Below are 23,631 nucleotides of genomic sequence, written 5' to 3'. Positions count from 1 at the left end.
TGGCCCTGAGTGAGTCCTGTTCTGTCCGTCTCCCTTCTCGGGGATGTAGCCGTATCTGCAGCTTAGGGCTCTGATCCCTGCAGCTGTGCTGGGTTGGGGGTCACCCACACTTTTAAGGGGTCCTGTCACCATCCGTCTTTGGGTGCTGTACTGCTTTGCTGTTATAGCTCAGAGCCTTGATACCCACAGCTGGTCCATGAGTATAAAGGTCCCATCCTGGCTTCCACCGGCCTCGTTACACCTTGCGGGGGTGACCCCAACATCCCTTCCAGTCCCATGTCTCCCCAGATCCCTCTAACCTGAGGCCTTAATGATCAGACACTCGGCTTTTCGCCTCTGGCTCACCGGCCCCCAGTGATCAGTTCGCTCTGGGGGACACATGCTCCAAACGGGTTGCACAGAGGAGAGCTGCTGGACGTAAAAATAAAAAACTGACTTAATGGAAAAATCACGGGTTCAAAGATGAGCTAGTGAGGAAAACCAAACCCGGACAAGTAACACAGCGAATTAACAGACACACAGCTCCAGGCTTCACGTTTCCGTGTTAGTTAAAGTCTCTTTTCTAATACAAGTTACCTGTTGCCTCTGCACAGTTTCCCGCACGCCCTATGATAGACAGGATCCGGCCTTTCCCCAGCGTCCCATTTAGAGGCTGCTTCATCCCCATCGTTGCTGGATAAAAGCCCTCAAACACAAGCCTGATTTTAAAAGGCTTTCCCCCCCGCCCATGCCTCCCTTTCTCCTGGCATGGTGACTCTCAGGGTTTGGCTACACTTGCAGCCGTACAGGGCTGCTGCGGGAGCACTCTCGCGGCAGCGCTCTGAAGTGCGAGTGTGGTCGCGGCGCCAGCGCTGGGAGAGCTCTCTCCCAGCGCTGCAGGTACTCTACCTCCCCGTGGGGATTAGCTTGCAGCACTGGGAGCCGCACTCCCAGCGCTGGGGCACTGTTTACACTGGCACTTTGCAGCGCTGTAACTTGCTGCTCCCAGGTGTGTGTTTTTTCACACCCCTGAGTGAGAAAGTTGCAATGCTGTAAAGTGGCAGTGTAGCAAAGGCCATAGTTATTCAGAATAAACTCCTTCCTTCCTTAGGTTTCCATGGGGGGGGGGGGGTTCTTGTCAGTTTCAACATCTTTCCATTAACTTTAATGGTCCCCCATTGTTTGTTCCTGGCTGGACAATGGGTCGTTGCTTGGAGCCAGTTTTGTGGCAACCTCTGGCTTGGGAGAAGCCTCCCTTTCTGTGTGAAATTGTTTATATACATAGATTGATCACCACAATCTGTAGCCATATCTTATAATACTCATCACGCTCAGAACACCACAGGCTTTCATAAAAGACTTTACTGGCTACACTTTTCTAGTACAATAACGTTGTGTGCAATCAGGGGTGGCTCTAGGGATTTTGCCGCCCCAAGCACGGCAGGCAGGCTGCATTTGGCGGCTTGCCTGTGGGAGGTCCCTGGTCCGGCAGATTCGGCAGCACGCCTGCGGGAGGTCTGCCGAAGCCACAGGACCAGCGGACCCTCCGCAGGCAAGGTGCTGGTGCCTGGAGCCACCCCTGTGTGCAATACATTGGTTCAATGACTTAGTCTTTGGAGTCAGACCCCCTGGTTTCCCCTTGGAGTGTCTGGCCCCTGTTTGTCACAGCAGCCTCTCTATGGTTAGAGTGCTGGGGGGTTACGGCTCCCCTAGGTGTAGAAATGGGTGCCCAAAATCAGGGATATCTGGGCCCAGCTAGGAGGCTGAGCGGGTCTGCACCCCGTCCCCCCCCCCCCCCCCACCGGGCGACGCTCACACCCTCAATGTACTTACCTTGCTTGAGTCGCCTGTGGACGGCCTCAGCCATATCCCCTGTGCTACTGAGAACTGAACAAATGAGAGTGGGGAAGGGTCCTTTCCCCGATCCCCTTGTAAATCCACTTACCCCCCCTTGCTGCTCCAGCACACACTCTTCCTCCCTGTCACCCTGAGCAGCAATATATCCCCCCAGGCCGCAGCTGCGCTTGGTCAGGGAAGGAAGGGAATGTTTCCTCTCCAGACCTAGCCAAAACCATCAACATGTGCAGATGGATGCTATGTAAAAATAGGACATGCAGTGCGGCGGCTCTGCACTGCTGCAGCTTGCATAGGGCTATGACTGGACCAGCGCTAGCAAAATCTGGGTGTCCTTGTTCTGCTCTGGTTTCTGCACCTTCCTTCATGCAGCTCCTTCCCCTGAATCCAGTCAGACCCACATATCCCCTACTCTGCTGAAAACTCTCCTGATTTGACAATAAATCCGGTCCCTTGCCTTGGAGTAATTCATAGATTCCCAGGCCAGGAAGGACCATTGTGGTCATCTAGTGTGGCCTCCTGTGTCACACGGGCCAGAGGACTCACTGCAATCATTCCTAGAGCAGATCGTCTAGCAGAATACATCCAATAGTGGTTTAACAATGGTCAGGGATGAAGAATCCACCATGACACTTTGTCAGTTTTTCTAACGGTTAATTAGCCTCATTGTTAAAAATTTATGCCGTATTTCCAGGCTGAATTTGTCTAGTTTTAACTTCCAGCCATTGGATTGTGTTGTACCTTTCTCTGCTAGTCTGAAGAGCCCATTATTAAATGTTTGTTCCCCAGGTAGATATTTATAGATGGTAATTAAGTCACCCCTTAACCATCTCTTTGTTAAGATAAATAGGTTGAGCTCCTTGAGTCTCTCACTATAAATCATGTTTTCTAATCTTTAAATCATTCTCATGACTCTTCTCTGAATCCTCTCCAATTTATCAACATCTTTCTTGACTCGTGGGCACCAGAACTGGACACGGAATTCCAGCAGCGGTCGCGCCAGGGCCAAATTGAGAGGTAAAATAACCTCTCTACTCCTCAAGATTATCCTGGTTGTGCATCCTAGGATCACATCCTTTTGGCCACAGAGTCACAATGGGAACTCATGTTCAGCTGATTAGCTACCACAACCCCCGAAGCTTTTTCAGAGTCTCTGCTTCCCAGGAGAGAGACCCATCCTCGCCTATGTTCTTTGTTCCCAGATCTAAATACAGTATCTACATGTAGCCGTGTTAAAAGGCATGTGGTTTGCTTGCATCCAGTTTACTAAGTGATCCAGATCTCTCCGAATCAGTATCCGGTCCCCTCGTCATTTACCACTTCCCTGGATTTTTGTGTCATCTGCAAACTTTATCAGTGATGGTTTTGTTTTCTTTCAGATCATCGATAAAAATGTTAAATAGCGTAGGGCCAAGAACCAATCCCTGCAGGACCTCACTGAAAACACACCCAGTTGAGGATGATTCCCCATTTACAATGACACTTTGAGCCTGTCAGTTAGCCATTTCAAAATCCATTTAATGTGTAACATGTTAATTTTATATTGTTTTAGTTTTTTTAATCAAAATGTGCTTTAGAGAAGTCTTAAGTATATTGTCACAAAAACAACAAGAAGTTCGATGGCACCTTAAAGACTAACAGATTTATTTGGACATAAGCTTTCATGGGTAAAAAACCTCTCTTCTTCAGATTGTGTCAACTTTGATATTACCTTTATCAATCAGATTTGTAATCTCATAAAAAACCTCGTTAGTTTAACAGGATCTATTTTTCATAAACACATGTTGGTTTGCATTAATTACATGAACACCCCCTTTTTAATTCTTTATTAATCAAGTCCCGTATCAGCTGCTCCGTTATCTTGCCTGGGATTGATGTCAGGCTGACAGGCCTATAATTACCTGGGCCATCCCATTCGCCCTTTTTAAAAAGTGGCACAACATTAGATTTCTTCCAGTCTTCTGGAACTTCCCAGTGCTCCAGTCTTATTGAAAGTCAACTTTAATGCGCCAGTGAGTTGCTCAGCCAGCTCTTTTAAAACTCTTGGATCTAAATTATCTGGACCTGCTGATTTTAAAATGTCTAACTTTAGTAGCTCCTTTTTAACATCCTCCACAGATACAGGAATGGAAAGAGTGTTATCAGCATATAATGAGAGACTGTATTTGTTTTTTCCCCAAATACAGAAGAGAAATATTAATTGAACACTTCTGCCTTTTCTGCATTATTATTGATAATTTTACCTTTTCCACCTGGTAATGGTCCAATGCCATTGTCAGGATTCTTTTTGTTCCTAATATTTCTAAAAACAAAACCACAAAACCTTCTTGTTGTCTATACCTCTACTGGCTATACCTGTCACCTTGTGTCCTTTTGCTTCCCTTATCAATTTTCTACAATTCCTAACTTCTGATTTATATTGATTATGATCAGATTCCCCTTTATTCCATTTGTGATATATAATTTTATTTTTATAGCTGCCTTCACTTCCCTCTGAAACAGGTCTTTTTTTTTTTTAACCCACCAGAACCTTCTTCCACAGTTGGGAGATTGTGGTTTTTTGGGCATCCAGTAAGGTCGTCTTAAACGATTCCTAATTATCATTCACATTTTTCTGCTTAAATTCTTCCTCCTAGCTGATTTGGCTCATAATTATTTTCAACTTTGTGTAATTAACTCTGTTAAAGTACGAAGTATGTGTGTGTAATATGTATATATGTATATGTATGTGTATATATTTTTACTGATCTGTACTTAATTCCACTTGAGAATTGTAAATGTGATCAAGTCATGATTACTTGTACCTGGCTACCCTTAATTTTTAGTTCTGTGCCAAGTTCCTCTTTATCTGTCAAGACGAAAGTCTAATATAGAGCCCCCCTGTGTTGGCTGCATCACTTTCTGAGTTAGGAAATTGTCAGCTATAATGTTTAGAACTTCTAAGGATGTTTTAGTACTGGCAGCCTGAGAGCTTCAGCATATGTCTCTCACATTGAAATCCATGGTGATCACGCTGCTTTTTCTCCGACACACGTATAGATAGGTGCATAAAGAGCTGGTCATCCTGTTTCCTAGTGTGATCTAGTGGGATGAGATGGAGTGTAGCTGACACCAACTACTGCCTTGAGCTTTATCTGTTAGGACATTGATGCCTTAGCATTCCAGATCATTTGCTTCTGACATGGAATAAAAAGGGGAGAGGAGAAGGAGGAGGATGGGGAAGAGAGAGACATGAATGTGGAGCTACTAGGGGGATACTGGATGGATCACTTGCTGAAAGGTTCTCTGCACCTTGAAGTCTTTAAACCATGATTTGAGGACTTCAGTGGCTCAGACACAGGTTTGATACAGGAGTGGGTGGGTGAGATTCTGTGGCCTGCGTTGTGCAGGAGGTCAGACTAGATTACATCCCGTTTCCCCTCATCAGTCTGCATTGTAGGTGGCTTTGTCCTCCTAGTCGCAGACCAGGGTCAGGGCTATAGAAATGGTAGATGAAGTGAATGCCCAAGTGGTGGGTGGGCCCCAGGGGCATTCTCTGCTGCCCATGAGCACCTGCTCTGGCCACATAGGCGCTAACTCTGTGATTGCTCTGGGGCTGGAGCACTGATGGCCGACAGCCCCCTATCAGCTCCCCCCACCCCTCCCTAGTGTCTCCTGCTCGCTGGCGGGGCCCACAGATCAGTGCCTCCCTCACCCTTCCCGTGCTGCCCATCCGCTGTGATCAGCTGTTTTGCGGTGTGCAGGAGGCTGGGAAGGGGGGAAGGGGGAGTATTGAGGACAAGGCATGCTTGGGGAATGGGTGGAAAGGGCCAGGGTGGGGCCTGGGGCAGAACTGGGGGTCGAGCACCCCCTGGCACTTTGGAAAGTCGGCACCCGTTTCCTGCCAGACTTCCTTTCTGAGCAGGGGAGAGACCCTGCTGAGCTCTGATTGTGAGTCTAGCACCGAGCTCTATACCCACTTCTCTCCTGTGAGGAGCAGTGCTACCCACGGCTCCTCCATCGGCAGCTGGGGCACGCAGAGAGATCTTGGGAGCATGGAAGCAGCTGAAGTCTGTCTCTTTCCCCCTAGGTGCAGCCCCCATGATCTTCAGTGGAATTGTGGGTGCTCAGCAGCGCTCATCATCTTCTGCTTTGGTGCAGGGGTCTAAATGTGGCTTTAGGAGCCGGCTCTGGGTGTTTAGGTTTGCCAGTGCATGAAGCCCCCTCAGAGCATGGCAGAGCCTTTTAATGGATGCATCTGGTATGGCTCTCCGGGTACTCAGGGCAGTGAATCCCCGTGTTCTCCCTCACACTGGAGGCAGGGGGGTACTTACTTGTGCTTAGCTGGATGTCAGCTGCCTGATGCCGCCAGCCTGGTAGCCCCCCAGGCACCCTCCTCGGGGCAACGCCAGCCCTTCCTTTGTCAAGGGGCCAGTATACACCCCAGTTTGTAGGATTCAGCTCAGGATCGGCTCCTTGCTTAACATCACAGCACTGAGAGAGTCACAGTGGGCCACAGAGACGTTTAATATCAAAGATTCAAGAGCGCATGAGGAAGGATATTGAAAACAAATGCGTAACGTGCTTTCTAGGGAGCCAGGCTGACCTCCCAGCTAAAGCCGTTTACCTCCCCCCCCAAAGTCCTGTGCAGCGTTTCAACCAAGGCTGGTTGTGATCCCATTTTCAGAAGTGCGGGCTGACGGGGTGTCATCTTCCCTGGTTACTTGAGTCCCCAAAGTAACCAGGGAGCTAAGCAGAAGGCAGCATCCATTGTGTTTGCTCAGAGTGCTAAATTTACAGCTCAGCAGAGGGCCAGGTGAGTAAACATCCCTCAGCTGGCAGAAACCTGTGTGTCAACTCGGCTTTGAGTCAGAGGCAAAACCTTGTTTTCTGCACACAGAATAACTCCTTGCGTACGCACTGTCCACCCCACTAGTAATGAGCAGTGTGAGCCCGGCTTCTGTTTGACCTCCCATGACGGTTCTTGGTGAGCCAGAATGGACACACCAGAATCAGGATGTGCCTGTAACCCCTCTTACCCGTTGGCATCGAGGGGTTCTTGGGTTACAACCTCCCATGTGGTTTATCTGTGGGTGACTCCCTGGGGCTCTGGGCATTGGCATTCCACAACTGACTGAGATCACAACCCCTCTGCTCACTCCAGCACCCCACATACCCTGTCCCTACACACAAACCCTCCCTCCCCTCCTTTCCCCAGTGCACAGCCCACTCTGGCCCAGACACACATTGCCCCCTCTGGGGTGATGGGCCTGGAGGCTGCAGAGCGTGGGGGAATAAGGGGATCCCAGTCCCAAGGGGCTGAGCCTTCCAGCGCCCTGCTGATCAGGGCAGGACGGCCGTGGGTTAATCCCCAGCGTGGAGTCGCCCCAGTATTCAAAGCCCAGAGGAGACTAAGGTTTCGGCACCTGTAGACTCCTCGGCATCCCTCCCCAGCAGTAGCCAAGCACCTTGCTCAGCCTTGCCCACTCACTTGGGTAACCAGAGCCCTTACCCCTGGGCAGGTGGGGAGTCTGTGCTGAGCAGACATGGGCCTTTGCACTGGGGAAAGGGGAGGAACCATGGTGAGCCCCAGGGATTCCTGAGGGCACCCTCCCTGGGGGTTTGCACCATGTCCCTGGGGGCTTGGTTGCCCTGGAGCTCTCAGGCATTCCTGGCATCACCCTTACCCCCCCGAAACCCAACGCTTCTCTTGTGGCCATTCCCCAGGGCACGGCTGGTGCTGACACACCCTCTGCTTTACTGACTCATAGACTCATAGACTCTAGGACTGGAAGGGACCTCGAGAGGTCATCGAGTCCAGTCCCCTGCCCTCATGGCAGGACCAAATACTGTCTAGACCATCCCTAATAGACATTTATCTAACCTACTCTTAAATATCTCCAGAGATGGAGATTCCACAACTTCCCTAGGCAATCTATTCCAGTGTTTAACTACCCTGACAGTTAGGAACTTTTTCCTAATGTCCAACCTAAATCTCCCTTGCTGCAGTTTAAGCCCATTGCTTCTTGTTCTATCATTGGAGGCTAAGGTGAACAAGTTTTCTCCCTCCTCCTGATGACACCCTTTTAGATACCTGAAAACTGCTATCATGTCCCCTCTCAGTCTTCTCTTTTCCAAACTAAACAAACCCAATTCCTTCAGCCTTCCTTCATAGGTCATGTTCTCAAGACCTTTAATCATTCTTGTTGCTCTTCTCTGGACCCTCTCCAATTTCTCCACATCTTTCTTGAAATGTGGTGCCCAGAACTGGACACAATACTCCAGTTGAGGCCTAACCAGCGCAGAGTAAAGCGGAAGAATGACTTCTCGTGTCTTGTTTACAACACACCTGTTAATGCATCCCAGAATCATGTTTGCTTTTTTTGCAACAGTATCACACTGTTGACTCATATTAAGCTTGTGGTCTACTATGACCCCATGATCTCTTTCTGCCATACTCCTTCCTAGACAGTCTCTCCTCATTCTGTATGTGTGAAACTGATTGTTCCTTCCTAAGTGGAGCACTTTGCATTTATCTTTATTGAACTTCATCCTGTTTACCTCAGACCATTTCTCCAATTTGTCCAGATCATTTTGAATTTTGACCCTGTCCTCCAAAGCAGTTGCAATCCCTCCCAGTTTGGTATCGTCCGCAAACTTAATAAGCGTACTTTCTATGCCAACATCTAAATTGTTGATGAAGATATTGAACAGAACCGGTCCCAAAACAGACCCCTGCGGAACCCCACTTGTTATACCTTTCCAGCAGGATTGGGAGCCATTAACAACTACAACACAGCCCTGGCTCCAGGAGAACCCCTGGGGTTGGGGCGGATCCAGCACTGGGTTCGATGGTGGAGGGGGGTGTCTGTGTCTAAACGAAGAGAGAATTCAGGGAACTCCACATGTGCTGGGGGGTTGGGGCTGGGCTGGGCTCATGATCAACAAAGTGAGCCCTGGGCAGGCTGCAAAGAGCTTCTGGGCTCACAGAGCCCAGGGGCGGCTTCTAGAGTCCGGCATGAAACTGTCCTTTGGATCATCCTTGTTTGCTCTCTTACGGCTGCCTCTGAAACAAGCCTCCATCTTCTGCCTCCCCCCCATCAGTCCCTTCCCCCACCTTTGCCACCCCTCCTCACTCAGGCTTCAGCCATTGCACCCTTTCCCCCTCCTGTGCTCTTTGAAATGCAGCCTGGAATGCGGGACACGACTGGGAGCTCTTTAGGGCAGGGCCTGGCTCTGGCACACCTGAGCATGGTGTGCCCAGGGCAGGGGGCTGCAGGGACACAAGCACACAGAACACCAGCGACTAGCCCTTGGGCACATCCCGGGCACGGGCAGTGAGTGGCCGAGCTGGCAGGTTAGTTGTTCTGTTCGGTGCCCTGAGCCCGGTACTGTATTATTGGGTGCTTGTAGCTCAGTGCCTTCAGCCTGCTGGCCCTGGATGAGGCTCAGGTGCTGGGTGGTGAAGTGGGGTCTGGATATTGGAGAACCAAGGAGCAATTTAGCCTTTGCTCAATGAACTGCCTGGCCTGTAGCAGCCCCTGTCCATAGCTCAGCCAGCAAGGGCTGGGTGCTCTGCATGTGCCCTGCACCAAGGGACGCAGCACGGATTGCAGCGGAGAAACCCAGGGGAGTCTGTTTAGTGTTCCTCCACTGATCGCCTCACCTCCTGGTCCCTGAGTCCCGGCTGGCCTGGCCAGGGTATCGATATTCCCAGGTCCTTGACTCCGTGCTGGCCTGGCCGGGGTATCGATTCTCCCTGGTCCCTGACTTCCTGCTGGCCTAGCCAGGGTATCGCTACTCCCCAGTCCCTGAGTCCCTGATGGCCTGGATGAGGTATCGATACTCCCAGATCCCTGAGTCCCTGCTGTCCTGGCCGGGGTATCGATGCTTCCCAGTCGCTGAGTCCCTGATGGTCTGGATGAGGTATCGATACTCCCAGGTCCCTGAGTCCCTACTGGCCTGGCCAGGATATTGATACTCTCTGGTCCCTGACTCCCTGCTGGCCTGGCTGGGGTATCAATACTCCCTGCTGGCCTGGCCAGGATACTGATACTCTCCGGTCCCTGACTCCCTGCTGGCCTGGCTGGTGTACCAATACTCCCCGGTCCCTGAGTCCCGGCTGGCCTGGCTGGGGTATCAATACTCCCTGCTGGCCTGGCCGGGGCACATCTCTTCACTCGTTGCTGATGTTCAAATTCCCGTTGTCTGAGGCCGGCGCCGTGATGGTGACTCTGTCTCGCACAGATGCCGTGAAGGCCTCTCCTTGCTGCCCCTGCTGCCAAGAGCCCTCCGTGGCCGTGGTCAGTGTGAAGTGAGCTCTGAGTGTTCCCCTCCCGCTGATCCTGCAGCCCTGACACCCAGCCTGGCCCGAGCATGTGGAGGTTTTCCCATGAGCTCCGCTGAGCCTGTCCTGTGCAGATAGCAGCCGGGGAGCTAGGCTGGGTCCTGCCCCCTCCATATCCCCTGCCCTGTCCCCTTCCCCACGCCCTACTGCAGCCCTAGCTCCCTGGTATCTTTTCCTGCTGCGCTGCACTGACGTCAGTGCCAAGCCAGGCCTGTATCCTGGGAGAAATCAGTCCATGGTGACTGGTTGCCATGGAAATACACCTTGTTGCAAGCTACAAGTCCAGAATCACTTCCTAGGAAGCCACTGGCTGTGAGCCACTGGGGCTGGGTCTAGGGCTGCTGCCAGGGAGGCAGGGGGCAGCTGGCAGTGCCAGGTAAGACTCTGCAAAGCCTGCACTTCTCCTGGGTGGTGCTGGGACTGTGCCCAGGGACCATATGCGACAGAAATCAGGTGGCAGGAGCTGCATTGGCTCCTACTGTCCCTGGCTGTGGGAAATGCATCCCCAGCTGCTGCCGTTCCTCTTCCTTGCTCCTGCTGGGATCTGACCGGCAGCCGGGACGGTGCTTGCGGAGCGTGTGCCTGAAGTCACTCTCCCACTCCTGGCACCTGTTGCAGGAGTGTTTGCAGAGGCCCGGAACTGCATGTAGCTCATAGGGTCAGTCTACGCTGCACATTAAGCCCTGGCTCTGACTCAGTGTTTGAGCCCAACCCCCTCTTCTGTCCATGCACAAGCCAGTCTGGCTTGGGTCAGCAGGCACTTGACCCGGGTCCTGGGGGGTGGGTCAGAGCCCGAACCCTGCTGAGTCCTGGGGCTAAGCTGTGGTCCAACAATGGCAAACCCCACCCATAGATCCCTGCATGGTGGGTGCAGGTCTCAGGGGAGGGGGGTTTAACTCTCTGGGCTGGTCTCCCCAGTGTCTCTGCTCGAGGTGGGTGCCTCCATTTCCCACCATTCTAGAACGGCCCATCATCAGCTCAGGACTCCTGGTCTTCCCTTCTGGATGAGCAGGCCCCATGGGGGTTAGCAAGTCCAGCAGCTGCTGCCAGGTTCCAGGCCACATGCGGCCCCCTGTGCTCCTGTATTTAGGGTGAAGAGCAGGAGGCCCAGCCCCATCCTGCATCAGGGCTAGCGTTGCTTCTCCTCCCGTCTCCTGCGGAATGGCAGGCTCTTTCGGCAGGGGCGTGTGGCGCGCACTTCCCCGGTCCCAGCGTGTGGCTAATTGCCAGGGCGACTGTGGGGTGTTAATGACTGAAACATTCGGAACCAATATCGATTATCTTGCTTTTATTTTCCCTCCTGTCACTCATGATTGCTCTCCTGCACGCAGCAGATTTACTTGTTTTCTTAATGGTGTTGATAAAATGATGACAACATGCTGTGCATTTTACCCAGCTGCTCCCTCCGGAGACCTCCCAGCTGGCACAAATGCTGCTCGCTTCTCCCTCTCTGTTACATACTTCACCCAGAACCTGCAGTTCCTGACAGCAATGCTGCCCTGCAACGCTTTCCTAGAGCTCTGGGAGTTTTCCAGGCTGTAGCTCTGGGCCCAGGCTGGCCCCTGCAGTCCTGCCATGGGGAAATACATTCCAGGGCTTAGCAGGAACCAAGAAAATATTTATCCCAAATGATGAAATATAGTCTGCAAAGTTACAGGAGCAGCCAGCTGTACTCAGCTGAACAGCGTAATGCAATCAATGCTCTCCTTCAGCACCTTGCACGCTTCCTGCTGGGGAGGAGGAGTCAGGTGTGCGAGAGAGTGAATGTACATGTGTAATAGGAGAATGTGTGTAGGTGTATATACAGTATGAGCATGTGTATCTATACATGTGTAGTGGGAGAATGTGTGTATATAGAGTGTGAGTGCATACATAGATAGATATGCATGTGTATACTGGAGAATGTGTATACTGATAGTATGTGTGTGGAATATATAATACACACTGTGTGTAGAGTGTTAGAATGTATGTGTATATTTAGTGTGTGTAGTGAGATAATATGTGTGTATAAAATATACATGTATCTACACACCTCTGGGCCTAAAAACAGACTAGCACCATTGTGGAATTATAGAGGTCAGAGGTGGTCAAGGCCTAGTGAAAACAACGAGGAGTCCGGTGGCACCTTTAAGACTCACAGATTTTGGGCATAATCTTTTGTGGGTAAAACCCCCACCTCTTCAGATGCATGGAATGAAAATTACAGATGCGGGCATAAATATACTGATCGAATTGGCCCTGTCAGCACTGGTTCTCCACTGGTGCGATAACGCTCTTCTCTTCATGTGTCAGTATACATATGCCTGCATCTGTAATTTTCACTCCATGCATCTGAAGAAGTGGGGTTTTTACCCACAAAAGCTTACGCCCAAATAAATCTGTTAGTCTTTAAAGTGCCACCAGACTCCTTGTTTTTTTTGTGGATACAGACTAACGCGACGACCTCTCTGATACTTAAGGCCTAGTGGTTATTCCCCAGTGACCAAGGCAGGTTCTTCCTGCTCCAGTACTTTGTCTAGTCTGGTGCTGACTCGAGCAAAAGGGTTTCCATCATCCTGGTAAAGGGATGATGTTCCGGAAGGACACCGGGAAGAACTACCTGAGTGTGACATCACCCTACACGCTGTGTACTGAGGGTCGCTTTCCCCTTGAACACCAATTGTATTTCCCCCAAAGGACTCGCTGGTGCTGTTATTTCTTGCACACCCCCCCCCCAATACTATTTCACAGTCATCTGATGTTTGCAACACCTCCCTGTTGAGTGTCATTGACAAGCGCAATCTACACGCTCTTTACCCATTCTTGCAAATCGTTCGCACGTGCTCTGTGTACTGCAGCCAATGATGGTAAAAGAATATTAAGGTTGCAAAAAGCCCGGGCAAACTTAATTCGGCCCCCTGGTGTCTGCGTGTTGTGAAACAGTCTTGAATTACATGATCACATACATTGTTTTTCACTGCCTAGTTCAATATTTATTTTGATCCCCTCATTCACTGTTTGACCCCAGATCTGGTTCACCACACGCCGTCCAGCCCCTGCACTGAATACAAAACGGTTAATTTCCTCAGCGGTGTTTCTAAGGGGCTCTCATTATAGTATCCGAACACTTCACAAACGTTAATGAATTTATCTTAACCACCCCCCTCTGTTGGGGTTACTGTGATTCCCAGCTTACAGACGGGGAGCAGAGAGACAGAGTTTAAGGTTAACTGTCCACTACTGTTGGATGCCCATCTCGAGGCAGCGAGGGCCTGGCTGAGCATTTAGCAGTTCTGTAACACTCGATACGTTCAAGGCACAGCTCCGATCAGTTTCAATTGCAGTTGTGAGCACTCTGCAGTTCTGCACATAAGAGCCCAGTCTCAAGTCTGAAGAAGAGGCTCACGCAATTAGTGATTTGTGAAAAGGCTGGATTACATGATTTGCCCAGAATTACACAGGCAAAGGCAGGGATAGAATCCACTTCTCCAAGGTGACATTCAGCTGCCTTAACCAGGAGCCATCCTTTCTCATACTTCCGTTCCCTCTCTCTGTCACTAGCCACCTTCCAATTTCTGTGACAAACGAACCAGCCGTCCTGTGGACAACGGCCTCAGTCACTATACAACCGTGATTCATCCCTGAGCAGATCTATCCCATCCACCGAGGGAGGGAGGGCTCCAGTGGAGAAAATAATGTGTGATCATGTAATGAAAGACTGTGTCAAAATAATGGAGTATCTAATACAGGACTCATTAAAGAACTAAAGCATGATAATATAATAAATGCCAATCAAGATGGGTTTATGGAAAATGGAGCCTATCAAACTACCTTGATGTCTGTTTTTGGACAGGATTATGAGTTTGGTTGATAAAGGTAACAGTGTTGGTGTAATACACTTAGCCTTCTGGAAGGCAGAGGACTTGATGCCACACAACATTTTGATTAAAAAACTAGAACGATACAAAATTAAAATGGCCCCCATTAAATGGATTAAAAACTGGCTGAGAGAGAGGTCTCAAAATGTGATTGCAGTTGGCATTGCTGTGACTGCTGCTGGGATCCTGGTTCCAGTTCTGTTGCCCACAATTCAAGCTGTTGATAAATTGGAGAGGGGTCAGAGAGCAGCCATGAGAAAGATTAAAGTATCAGAAAACCTGCCTTCTAGCAAGGGTTCTCAAACTGAGGCTTGGGATCCCTCAGGGGGTCGCAAGGTTATTACATGGGGGGGTCATGAGCTGTCAGCCACCACCCCAAACCCCCTGCTTTGCCTCCAGCATTTATATAAAAAAGTGTTTTTCATGTATAAGGAGGGTTGCACTCAGAGGCTTAGTATGTGAAAGGGGTCACCGGTATGAAAGTCTGAGAACCCCCGCCTTATAGCCCCCGAGAGCTCAGTCTAAACAAAGAGAAGTTTAAGGGGTGACTTGATTACAGTCTGCAAGTATCTACATGGGGAACAAAGACTTAATAATTGGCTCGTCAAGGTAGCAGAAAAAGGAACAACAGGAGCCAATATCTGGAAGTTGAAACTAGACAAAGTCAGACTGGAAATAAACCCTAATTTTTTAACGGTGAGAGTAATTAATCATTGGAACAACCGACCAAGGGCCGTGGCAGATTTTCCATTCCTGGCAATTGTTGAATCACTGTTGGATGTTTTTCTAAAAGATCTCTAGGAATTATTTTGGGGCAGTTCTCTGGCCTGTGTGATACAGGGGGTCGGACTGGATGATCACAAAGGTCTCTTCTGGCCTTGCAATCTACTAATCTATAACAAGATCCAGTGGCTGGAAGTCAAAGGTAGGCAAATTCTGCCTGGAATTAAGGTAGAAATGTATAACAGTGAGTGTGATTGACCATTGGTACAATTTACCCTGGGACATGGGGGACTCCATCACTCGGAATTTTATAACTGGCTGTTTTTCTCAAAGATACACACTAATTCAAACAGGAATTAATTCAGGGAAGTCCTGTGGTCTGTGTTACACAGGATGCCAGACTGGATGATTATAATGGTCTCTTCTGGCCTTCTGCTCTGTGAATCAGGGAATAATGCATATGCACAAGAGAGGGGCAAATTAAGGTTGCACAGGTAACCTAAATACTAGCATTTCCTAGCTTCTGAGTGCTCGTCTTTGCAACTTTAGTCTTTGAACATTTGAAACATAATTTCATAACATAAAAAGCAAGCAAACAAACAAAACTCACCACCAAAGCTGAAGAAGAAGAAAAAAAAAATTCCATCACGTGGAAACATACTGACCCCAATTGGACACATCAGCAGGGTTCAGACCTTTAGATCCACAGCACAGACTGTGATGACTTATGCTCACAAAGTAACTGGTAGCAGTAGTAGGCTGTTATCCGCTGTCTACTGGAGACGGGATGAGACGCTTTGCTGGTGGGTTTCAGACAGCAAAGGAGACTCGGGACTCCTGGTTCCATTCCAGAGTCTATAGGGGAGTGTTCGTTAGTGCTTATAGACCCTTCTGACCCATGCCCTGAGCCTCTCCCTTTCCCCTCTGCTCCTATCAAACCCTCCAGCTCCTGCAACCCCCTCCCTCATCCCCATCTGTTTTTCATCCCGCTGTATTCCATTGTGGCTGCTTCCTCCTCCATCTCCTCTCTGCCAGCTGGGGGAGCACTGAGAGCATAGGATAGACAACCTCCCTGCTCTCAGTTTTTATATATATATATATATATATATATATACACACACACACACACCCCTCTCTCTATCTCAGAGAGCTGGAAAGGACCCTGAAAGGTCATTGAGTCCAGCCCCCTGCCTTCACTAGTAGAACCAAGTACTGATTTTGCTCCAGGTCCTTAGGTGGTCCCCTGAAGGACTGAACTTACAACCCTGGGTTTAGGAGGCCAATGTTCAAACCACTGAGCAAGCCTTCCCCTCCCAACAGTGCTCCTTGGCAGGGAGAAGGAATGGGAGGGAAGGTTCTGCTCAGGCCTTGCAGTACAGCCCCTGGCTGGGGCATGCATGGTCTGGTCATACACTAGAACCTCAGAGTTAGGAACACATTGGGATTGGAGGTTGTTCATAACTCTGAAATGTTTGTAACTGAACGAAATGTTCTGGTGGTTCATTCAAAAGTTTACAGGTGAACATTGACTTAATGTAGCTTTGAAACTTTACTATGCAGAAGAAAAATCCTGCTTTCTCTTTGGGTTTTTTTTAGTAGTTTATGTTTAATACAGGACAGTAACACTGCACTTAACGTCCTCTTGCTTAACATTGTTTCAATCTTACATCCCTGCTCAATTATAGAACGTGCTCTATTTAAAGTTGTGCAATGCTTCGCTATAACATCGTTTGGCTGTCTGCTTTGTGCACAGCTGGCAGCCCCCCATCAGCCCTTCTATATCCCCCCCACAGCACCCCGCCCACTGGCAGATCCCGCAGATCAGCACCTTCCCCCTCCTCCCCCCATGGCAATCAGCTGGCTTGCAGCGTTCAGGAGGGAGAGGGAAAGAGTGAGGACTCAGCGCGCAGGCTCCCTCTCCCTCCCCTGCCTCCCGGACACTGCAAACCAGCTGATTGCAGTGGACACAGAGGTGAAAGTAAGCCGGTACAGGCCGGTACGGTGTACCGGCAAGAGCCAATATGCCATGCCCAACCGCACCGGCTTCGCTGCAGGGATTTAAAGGGCTCTGGGCTGCCCGCCGCAGCTGGCAACCCAGAGCCCTTTAAACCCCCTGCCCACAGCTCCGGCAGCTGGGTTGGGGCCGGATTTAAAGGGCTCTGGGCTGCTGCAGCTGCAGTCAGCCCAGAGCCCTTTAAACTCCCTGCCCTTGCCGCTGAGATTTAAAGGGCTCAGAGTTCCCTGCTGCTGCGGGCAGCCCAGAGCCCTTTGAATCCCGGCCATGGCTCTGGTGGCCAGGCTGGGGCCAGGATTTAAAGGGCCTGGGGCTCCCCTCAGCGGCAGGAGCTCTTGGCCCTTTAAATCCCTGCCCCAGCCCCGCAAAGCTCGGGGTTCCCATGGTGGCCGGAGCCCCGGGCCCTTTAATTTGCCCCTGAGCTGCGGGGGCCTCTCAGTCACCTCTTCAGCTGGGAGCCCCTGGTTGATTTAAAGGCCCTGGGTCTTCCAACCACAGCTGGTGCCCCAGTGCCTTTAAATCGTGAGATGCCACGCCCCTTCTGGAAGAGGCCACGCCCCCTCAGTACTCCGGCAGTACGGGTAAGTCCTGTAAGTTACTTTCACCCCTGCGTGGGCAGGAGGCAGGGGAGGAGCGAGGACGTGCTTTGCAGAGTAAAGGGGGGGGAGCAGAGGCAGGCTAAGGGTGAGGGCTTGGGGGAAGGGGCAGAGTGGGTGGGCTGAGGGTTGAGCCCCCGGACCCTGGTGCTTTCAGAAGAAGGGAAGCTACCGCTGCTGCTGCGCAATGTGCTTCTCTTAGCCTATAGCACCTTCAGCCTCCTTACCTGCCCCACTGTCTCCAGTGCCAGTGGGCTGTGCCTGTGTGGGAGGAAAGCGGGGGCATCTCCCAACTATAGTACTGTACTGTATGGCAAAAACAAACTTCCCTGGAACCTAACCCCCCATTTGCATTCATTCTTATGAGGAAACTGGATTCGTTTAACATCGTTTCACTTAAAGTCACATTTTTCAGGAACAGAACTACAAAGTTAAGTGAGGAGTTACTGTACTGTACTGAATTGCTTTTGTTTTTGTCTCTGCTGCTGCCTGATTGTGTGCCTCCCGTTCCAAATGTGGCGTGTGTGGTTGACTGGTGTTTGTGTCTCTGAGGTTCTGCTGTGCTTAGGAGCTGTGAGGGGATAGAGCATGCTCATTGCAGATAGTCTCTTCAGAGAATTTAGTTGCCAAACTAACAAGTCTTTACTGAGCATGTACGCACAGATTTGTTCAGAGATATATAACTTGGTCAAATTTGGGTGGTTTTGCCTGGAAACAGAGAAAGCACATCTCTGACGCCAGTGTGATGCCCCCGCCAAATGTTGTGACTGCCCTGCTCCAAAGGATGGGGGTGCTGGAGCTTCTAAAGAAAACAAGTTGTAAGAATTTTTTTAGCAAATAGAAAACAACATATTTTTTCCCTAACCTTGCTCTTGGAAATAGCTGAATCATTTTAGCTGGACATTTAAAATATATAAATATATTCAGCCTGAGGCAGGCACCTGGCATGGAAAATTTCAACCCAAACAGTTAAAGTCTGGCAAGTTATAATCATCTGAAAACAGGGACCTACAATGATAACTGTCAGGTAAACTTAACTATACACATCACTTCAGCGTCACCTATAATATATAGTATAGATTTTTAAAGGCAAAATGACATTTAGGTGCATAGTTCCTACAGAACATCAATGAGTCTCGAGCCATCAGTCTATCTGGCCTCCATTACCACTGCAAATATTTGAGCACCTATCAGGATGCTCTGAATAATCTCTTGCCTATGTGGGCTGGGTCATGTTCAAGCCAATCTGTATTAATGTTTCAAGTGAGATTTCAGGCTGTACCAAACATTTTGGGAGAATGGGGTGTGTCTTTCAAGCCCCCTGTTGTGTTTCCCTCGAGTTCCTTTAAACTGTAACTGATAAAGTGCAGTGGGGCAGGAGACAGAGAGAGGGTCCCCGTCCTGGACTCAGGGTGGAGACTTCTCTGTGAGGAAGGGGGTTAATTGAGTCAGGGAGTGTTGATTGATGGCTCTATCCCTCTCTCTCGATATGGGGTCTCTGTCTCAAGGGATAGCAAAGGGCAGGTGTCCAGACTGCTGGGGTGGGGACTTACCTACTTCTCTTCTGTGTTATAGGTAAATGTTGAAGACACTGTCGAAATGTTACCCAAGTCCCGGCGAGCGCTCACAATCCAGGAGATTGCTGCCCTCGCGCGGTCCTCCCTGCACGGTAATACCAGGGGGCCTCGTGTGCGTGTCTCAGAGGGGTCTGCCCTTGGGGGGTATCCTACTAGGAGAGGGGAGTTTCATGGGATTTGGAGTTGGGGTGAGGCTGTCTCCTTGGGGTTTGTGTCACCTGTGGGATGAGCTTATGGGGACAGAGGATATCTCATGGGGGAGTTCCCCAGGGATATCTCATTGGGGGGTGAGGGTGTCCCATTGGGGGTGACATGGGGTGTCCCAATGGGTGGGTGCTGGGCTTCCATAGCCCCCCCTCCTGGAACCCTGCCTGCTGCAGTCCCTGATGCTGCCCGGTGTGTTCAGGTATCTCGCAGGTGGTGAAGGACCATGTCACCAAGCCCACGGCCATGGCGCAGGGCAGGGTGGCACATCTCATTGAGTGGAAAGGCTGGTGCAAGCCCACGGACTCCCCAGTGGCTCTGGAGAGCGCCTTCAACTCCTACTCGGACCTGAGCGAAGGGGAGCAGGAGGCCAGATTCGCAGCAGGTAGGAGCAGTGCCAGGGGCCCGGGCGCATGGACCCCTTGCTCACTTGAGAGGGCGATGGAGTGGGGGCTCCCCACCCTGTTAGAGGAATGGCAGGAGGGTTATTGCCAGGCCTGTCACAGAAATGGGGCCCTGCCCCACAGAGCTCCCCAGGGGGACCCAACAGAGAAATGGGGAGAAGGAGAAACGAGGACTAAGCCCCCACTCTCTGTTTGGGCAGAGGGGTGGTTAACACCCCCCCATTGGGCGAGAGGGAGGAGTTACCCTTCACTGGGGCATTGTGAAGCACCCCTGTGCTCTCCGTTCCCCCTGCAGAACCTGGAGGTGGTGGGGCTGAGGTCTGAACAATGCCCCGTGGCCGCTGGCTGGGAATGGCTCGCTCCCCTGCTGTGGCAGAGAGGGGCACGTCCTTCCCACCGGCTCCACCATCACCGCCGTTCGGTGCCACTCCTCTGCTGGTAGCGATCCCCATTGGCCCATCCCTGCTGCTCAGACTTGGGTCCTGGTCGGCTGGGGAACCGGGGACAGCAGGGCGGTGCTGTCGTGTAGGGCACCCTCTCTGCCCACTGTGGAGGTTCGCCCTGACGCCTCAGTGAGGCCTCCACATGTGCTGTTGTGATGGACACAGCAGCCAGGCCACAGCAAGGCAACATGGAGAGCGTGCCCCCCGCCACGCCAGGGTCTGCAGATGGCACAGACAGAAGCCAAGGCTCTGTGCTGACCCCAGGCACCTGTGTGGGCTTTGCTCACGAGCTCTTTGTCCAGCACTGTTTGCAAGTGGGTCTGTTTTGCCGCAGCCTGGAGGCGATCTGGCCTGCCAGGGAGGGAGGCGAGGAAGGGCCTGTGTCCTGGTTATTGCTCTCTGCTCCCCTGGGCGGGCTCTTCTGAGCTGGCAGGGCCCGGCAGGGCCTGTCCTTGGAGATCTCTGCAGCACCAGGCTGGGAGCTGAGTCACTGAGCTGGTGGGAAGGAGGGAGCGGAGCCAGAGAGGGAATCATTAACCTGCCCCACCCCAGGCAGGCAGGGGGTGAACTCTTAGTGCCACCTGTCTCAGCTGACTGCCCAGCGTCCCAGCCCCACAGCACCACCCTGACCGCTGCCCCGGGTCAGGCAAGTGCCTGCTTAGCGGAGCTCTGCCACGTGACTGTCACCGAGGCAGCCAGCCCGCCCCGCGGGCTGCAGAATTCACTGGCAGAAAGAGGGGGCGGGGGCACAAGGACGTGCATGTTGCCAGATCTGATCAGCTCATTGTCTAGCACAGAATCTAAGCCTGTCCCAGCAGCGGGAGAAGCCAGTACCCTATCGCTTCGCAGGGAGGGGAACCTCCTCACCTGGCTGGCAGCACACGGATGTGCAGTGCGGTGCATCGACCATGGAGGGGTGCATCCTTTGGGCCCCATCAAAGAGCTCTGCTAATCCCTGGGCTCTCAATCTGGGGGTCACAAACCAGTGTAAGGGAGACACAGTTACCCTGCCCTTTCCACATTGCTGCTACATGGCAGGCTGGCTGCCCAGACGGAAAAGGGAATCAATGCATGAGTTCTACAGACCTCAGATAGCCTGAGCTCCTAGCCAAATCCAGTCTCAATCCACCCAGTAACAAGCCAGGACCTCCATTCCACTGCAGCTGCTGATGGTGGGGGGGAGGGAAGCGTCCCTTCCCAGCCCCCACTATCGCCTTCCCTGCCCTGGCAGCCTGGCATTTGCTCACCCGTCCAATGATCCTCTCTAGAGAAATGTTCCTGGTGGCTATCAAATGACCTGGTCTCTTTAAAAGTCCAGGCACAGAGTCCGTCTGCACGACCAGAGCTGAGCACGCTGCTGCCTTGTGCCGAGACACAGCCTAGACGGGGCTGGAGCTGCTTTCCAGCCCTTGCCTTCGCTGCTGTAAATCACCGCCTGCTTCATCCCCACCCACAGCACAAGCCTTGTCCCATCCCCACCCTTCCCCCTCCCAACGTGGTCTTTCCGTTGTCTCTCCCTAGCGCCTCCCCCTGTGGGGGTATCTCTATAAGGAGGTCTCTGGTCTTTAATGCAGCCCCTGGGGCTGTGGGGAAGACAGACAGGCAGATGAGATGCGCAGGGCAGGGGGAGCAGGAGCTGAGGGAGCTGCTGGCTGTGGGGAGGAGGCTGCAGGAGCAGCACCCCCTCGGGATGGAGGCCATGGTGAATACCCCACATGGGACAGGTGAAGGGTAGATTTTAACGAGCCCCTCGCTGCAGTGCAGGCTGCATTGCAATGAACAGCAGGCAGGGAGGCAGGTGGGGCTGGACTTGGGGGGGGGGGGACCCTAAGTTGTAGAGAAAGACAAGATCTGAAGGAAGTGCCTTAAGTAGCCAATGTGGGCCCCGAATCTTCCCCAGAGCCCTGGTGGCAGGGCCAGGGCGGGAGGCTGAGCCAGCCCCCTCACTGGGTCCAAGGCATATTTCTGCAGTGGGCCCTGCTGGCTCCGGGGGTCACACATGACTGGGGAGGGGCACAGGGATGCTGGAGGGAGCAGGGAGTCATCTTGAGGGCTGTGTGGGGGCTGCATAGGTGTGTTTAGCTGCTGGGCAGTATCAGGAACTGGCTGCTGTTTGTGGATTCACCCAGAGCCCTGCATCTGTGGGTCTGAGCTGGCACCCCAGGCCCTGAGCCTGGGTCTGACTCAGCACCCAAGACCCTGCTCCCCCAGCTGTCCCCACCCCCGCCAGCCCCACTGCTGAGCCTAGCTATTTCTCCTGGCAGTGGACAGGGCTTTGCATGAGGCCACTGAGGCAGCTCAGCTGCCCAGGCTTTCAGCTGCATTACCTGGGTGGTGGCAGAGTCTTGAGCCTGGCAGAAGCAGCAGAGTTAAGGCTGGTTCCCGGGAGAGCTGGAGCTTCCAGCAGGGAGCTGCCCCCTCCCTGGCATCTGGGGGAAGGTGACGCACGGAGGCAGCTGCAGCCCGGAATTAACCAGGCAAGCTGCTCTTAACAACAGGGTTTGTTCTCTGACAAGCAAAATTAAAAAAGAGCGGGCCTGATCCTGCGTGGTGCTGAGCCCCCATTGACGCCGATGGGCCCGATCCTGCACTGAGCCCCACCGCAGCCCCCATTGATTCCAGTGGGCCAATCCTGCACAGTGGTGAGCCCCGCCCCTCAGCCCCACTGACTGAGGTAGGCCTGATTGTGCACAGCGCTGAGTCTCCACTGACTCCAATAGGCCCAGTCCTGCCTGGTGCTGAGTCCCCACCACTGATGGCCACAGTCCTGCATGGTGCTGAGCCCTCTCTGTCCCACTGATTCCACCAGGTCCCCGGTCCCTCGAATTTGGCATACCCGCCGCTGAATTGCTGCCGAATCCGCAGGACCGGTGGACCTCCTGCAGGCGCGCCACCAAAGGCAGCCTGACTGCCGCCCTCGCAGGGACCGGCAGGGCGTCTCCTGTGGCTTGCCGCCCCAGACACACGCTTGGAGTGCTGGTGCCTGGAGCCACTGTTGCTCTGAGCACAGGGCTGGGCCCAGGGGACTGAGTGACCCACGAAGATCCCGAGTCGCGACCTGTGGGACCAGTGCCTGCACAGGTTTCAGTGGACAGCGCAGAGCGTGCCAGTGATGTAGGGTCCCGCTGCTCTGGGCCATGTTGGTGACGGGGCTCCCCACACACCCGCTCTGGGATTGATGAGACAGATTTTGCTTGTCAGAGAACAAACCCTGTTGTTAAGAGCAGCTTGCCTGGGCCGTGGCTAGGTGGCCATAGCATGTGGTGCTCCACCTTGGTTCTCCCGGTGCAGCAGTACCCAACCCGAGGGGTCCCCGCCCTGCATGCTGGGACAGGACACCCAGTTACTCTGCACCTACGAGGGGCCGGCGTCAGCCCATTGGGCCCCTCCTGAGAGCTCATTGGTCTCCCTCCCTGCCTCCCCAGGTGTGGCCGAGCAGTTTGCCATTGCTGAAGCCAAGCTGAAGGCCTGGTCCTCCGTGGATGGGGAAGACTCCAACGATGAATCCTACGATGAGGACTTTGGGACAAACACCAACAGCACCCAGCCAGCTGGTGAGCGAGCAGGAGGCATTGTCCACATCCGTGGGCCCCCAGGGGCCCCCACCCACAGATTCTGGGGAGCAGGAGGGCCCATGCATGTCAGGCAATGGGG

The 23,631-nt window shown here is 52.3% G+C and overlaps 1 protein-coding gene across 1 annotated transcript in view; it reads left to right on the top strand.

The window, feature by feature from the left end:
- Nucleotides 1-23,631, top strand: part of FAM131A (family with sequence similarity 131 member A) — a 59,007-nt gene that overhangs the window by 16,579 nt on the left and 18,797 nt on the right. Inside the window, exons 3-5 of the mRNA XM_050963730.1 lie at nt 18,925-19,018; nt 19,333-19,515; nt 23,403-23,531. Of these exons, the coding sequence (XP_050819687.1) occupies nt 18,925-19,018; nt 19,333-19,515; nt 23,403-23,531 (406 nt within the window). The remainder of the gene's footprint in view (nt 1-18,924; nt 19,019-19,332; nt 19,516-23,402; nt 23,532-23,631) is intronic.

This window comes from Gopherus flavomarginatus, chromosome 8 (assembly GCF_025201925.1).
Source record: "Gopherus flavomarginatus isolate rGopFla2 chromosome 8, rGopFla2.mat.asm, whole genome shotgun sequence".
Lineage (NCBI taxonomy): Eukaryota > Metazoa > Chordata > Testudines > Testudinidae > Gopherus > Gopherus flavomarginatus.
This window is presented reverse-complemented; position numbering and strand designations above follow the sequence as displayed.